Below are 3,369 nucleotides of genomic sequence, written 5' to 3'. Positions count from 1 at the left end.
ATCTGGACAACATGACAAGGCCTCATCTCTACAAAAAATAAAAATTAAAAAAAAAGTAGCTGGGCAAGGGGACACGTCACTACAAGGTGATGTTTCCTTGTGATGCAGGACACATCACTACAAGGTAATGCAGAAGCATTGGGAAGTAGGACCTTTGGGAGGTGACTAGGTCTTAAGGACTCTGCCCTCGTGAAGGTTAATCCATTCATGGATGAATGGGTTATAGAGGGAATGGGTAGGTTATCATGAGAGTGGGTCTGTTATAAAAGCCAGTTTGACCATCTTTCATGACCCCCTCATATGTGATGCCCTGTGCCACCTGGGGACTCTGCAGAGTCCTCACCAGCAAGAAGGTCCTCACCAGATGTGGGTCCTTGACCCTGGACTTCCCAGCCTCCAGAGCTGTAAGAAGCAAATTTCATTTATTTATAAAATACCCAGTCTCAGGTATTCTGTATGGCAACAGAAAACACACTAAAACACATGCCCATGTGTTGGCATAGAGTAGGAGCTCCCACCACTTGCTAGGAATTAAAAAGTACTGGCTAAGATGTGAGAACTTCCAGTGGGTCTGGAACCCACAAGTGCAGGAGCTCTCACTGAGCTCAGCAGGACAGGGGAAAATGTTAGAAAAGAACTAGAAGCATCTCTGGGGCTTGGCTAAAGCTGTGTGGCAGCCCCCACCTCCTTCTCCCTGTTACAGCCCCAACTGAGACAGGAGGGTTTGGGTACAGAAAGCCAGTAATTCTGCAGGGCTGTGCCTAAGCTGCTGGCACAGAGGTACAGGGCTGAGTCCTCCAGCTCCAAGGAGCTCATGTTCAGTTCAGAATGATAGTCACTGAACTGTTGAGCTGAGAATCGATCAGGGATGCTTCCTTTATCTCTCTGCATCTTTTCATAAAACGAAATGAGGAACTGAGGGCCCTGACCTGGACCCTGCTGGTACCAGTAGACAGTGTCGTGTTCAGGGATAGGATAGCATTGCAGAGTGGCTGTTTCCCTCTTTACTTTGATCAGATGCCTTGGGGCCTGGATGACTCCAGCAGCCACTGAACCTGTGAAGGAAGGAGATAGAAGCTGAAGACTCAGCTCAGGAGAGTTTGCTACTTCAGCAACAATTGAATGCTATGGACGCAGGGATGTCCCACCTGTATTCAGGACTCACCTGCTCCCAGGAGACAAAGCATGACATGGCAGAGGAGCCTGGTGTTCCAGGCAGAGTCAGGCAGGTCAGGACTAAGCATCTCCCTTCTCAGGGTGCTGGTTTCCTGGGGTGAGAAAGCAGGGCTTTTACTCCTCCTCACCGTTTTTGGAAGTTTTTACTGTGATATCACTGTTCTGATGTCATCGTCCTGTAGGCTCCCATAGGCACCCTGTACTCCAGGACTAGCTTGGCTAACTCAGGCTTTCCCCCATCCTGTCCAGCTTCCTGCAGGGCGGGGGAAGCTAGCTGTGCTGAGCAAGGGGTGGGAGGCGGGCTTCCGGGCAGCTATCCCTCCCCACAGCTTCTGAGATTTTCATCTGGGGCAGATGCTCCTTTGTATCTGCCTGGCTTGGGTTATCCAGGCTGCCCTGTTGAAACCCTCCCCACACTCCCTGTCAAACTTAGGCACCTAGAGAGGTCACATAAGGCTGCAGTTCATGGCTTCCTGTCATGACAAATACACATGCATATCGGTTGATCTGATAAGGCTATGATTAACTCTTCCTGTGCCAGCACTACCTCTGGTTCATCTAGTGATATTCCTGATACAGAGACAAAATCAAGACTGTCTCCCTTAACCCTCTCTCCCCCAGACAGTGCTATCAGTGGCCCACTCAGTGGATCCACAGTGCCCTCAAGTGGCCAGTGTGTAGTCACTATGATGAAGCTCTAAGGACCCTGACTAGGGAGACTGGGTGCTTCCAGCTCTTGCTGATTTCAGGTTTACCCTCCTCAAACTCAACTTTTGCACAGGGTAGTGAGGGAGAAGCAAATGTTTTTCTAAAGAAGAAACAAAACTTTTACATTTTAATTTAAATTTTAAATTTCATCAAATAATGGTGTAGGAAAGGAGATATCAGCCAATCATTAAATGCCAGCTGCCATAGTAATGGGGTGAGACCTGAGCAAAGCATTCCCTTTAACCAAAGGTAATTCCTGGAGGCAGCTGACAGTGACATGCGATCAGCGAAACAACCACCTAAGCTGGAGAAATAAGCACATTAGTCTCATGAAAAGAAACTGCCTACTTATGTATCTTTTATTTTTTTAATACTCTAGTCAATTTTTTGTTTTTAGTGAATTGTCTTCTTTATGATTGATGTGTAGGAATTCTTTATAATATGAATCCAGCCCTTTCTCAGATTACGTTTATTTTTTCTTAATATATTTTGAAGAACTTTTTGGGATTTGCATGAAGAACAATTTGCTTTTTTTATGGTTAGAACATTCTTTTGTCCTTAAGAAATCTTGGCCTATCCCATGATCATGAAGAGGACTTGCTATGTTTTCTTCCAGAAGCTTTCGGGTTCTAGTTTTTCGATTATCTGGGATTTTTTTGTGTCTCTTACTAATTTTTGTTTATGGGAAGGGTCAGCAGTTTTCCTGTAAAGGGTGAGATGATAAATCTTTTAGTTTTGTGCATCATGCAGTATTTGTGTCGACTACTCAACTCTGCCATTGTAGTGCAAGAGCAACCATTGACAATATATACATGAATGACTGTGGCCATGATCCAACAGAACTTCATTTATGTTTACTGAAATTTGAGTATCTTATATTTTTATATGTAACAATTTTTATTTTTTAACTTTTTTACTTCTTTAATTTTTGCTTTTTTTAATCATTTAAAAATGTAAAATTATTGTTAGTTTCTGAGCTGTATGAAAACAGACAGAGGCCAAATTTGGCCCAGAGGCCATAGTTTGCCCACATCTGGTTTATGGAGTGAGATAAGACTAGAGATTCATTATTTTTCCATATTATGCCATTTTTCTAGAACTATTTGCTAAAAAGACTATTTTATCCTCTTTTTGCTGTTTTTAGTATTTGATCTGGGAATTACAATATGTATCTTTGACTTATCACAGTTTGCTTGCAAAAATATTCTCCTGTTTAACCATGGGATGTCATAAATGTCCTTTTTTAGGGGAAGAAAATTTCGTATTACTTTGATAACAGTTTTCATCAAGAAAGGATGTTGAATTTTATCAAATGTTTATCTATAGATAGCATATAGTTTTCATATTTTTAGTACAGATAAGGTAAATGACATAGTCTGTTTTTTGAAATGTCAGACCAACACTGCATTACTGAGATAAACCCTACTTGACCATGCTGTACTATCCTTCTTACATATTGTTGGACTCTCTAGGCTGTAATTGTAA

The 3,369-nt window shown here is 42.5% G+C and overlaps 1 gene segment (V, D, J or C); it reads right to left on the bottom strand.

The window, feature by feature from the left end:
• Positions 1–633: 633 nt before the first annotated feature.
• On the bottom strand, positions 634–1,552 carry LOC108541524 (T-cell receptor beta chain V region CTL-L17-like). The segment is given in 2 exon segments: positions 634–1,055; positions 1,166–1,552. Coding segments are annotated over 2 exon segments (474 nt in total).
• Between the last annotated feature and the right edge of the window lie 1,817 nt (positions 1,553–3,369).

This window comes from Rhinopithecus bieti, unplaced genomic scaffold (genome assembly GCF_001698545.2).
Source record: "Rhinopithecus bieti isolate Rb0 unplaced genomic scaffold, ASM169854v2 scaffold_20175, whole genome shotgun sequence".
Lineage (NCBI taxonomy): Eukaryota > Metazoa > Chordata > Mammalia > Primates > Cercopithecidae > Rhinopithecus > Rhinopithecus bieti.
The sequence above is the reverse complement of the archived record's forward strand: the minus strand, read 5'-3'. Positions and strand labels throughout refer to the sequence as shown.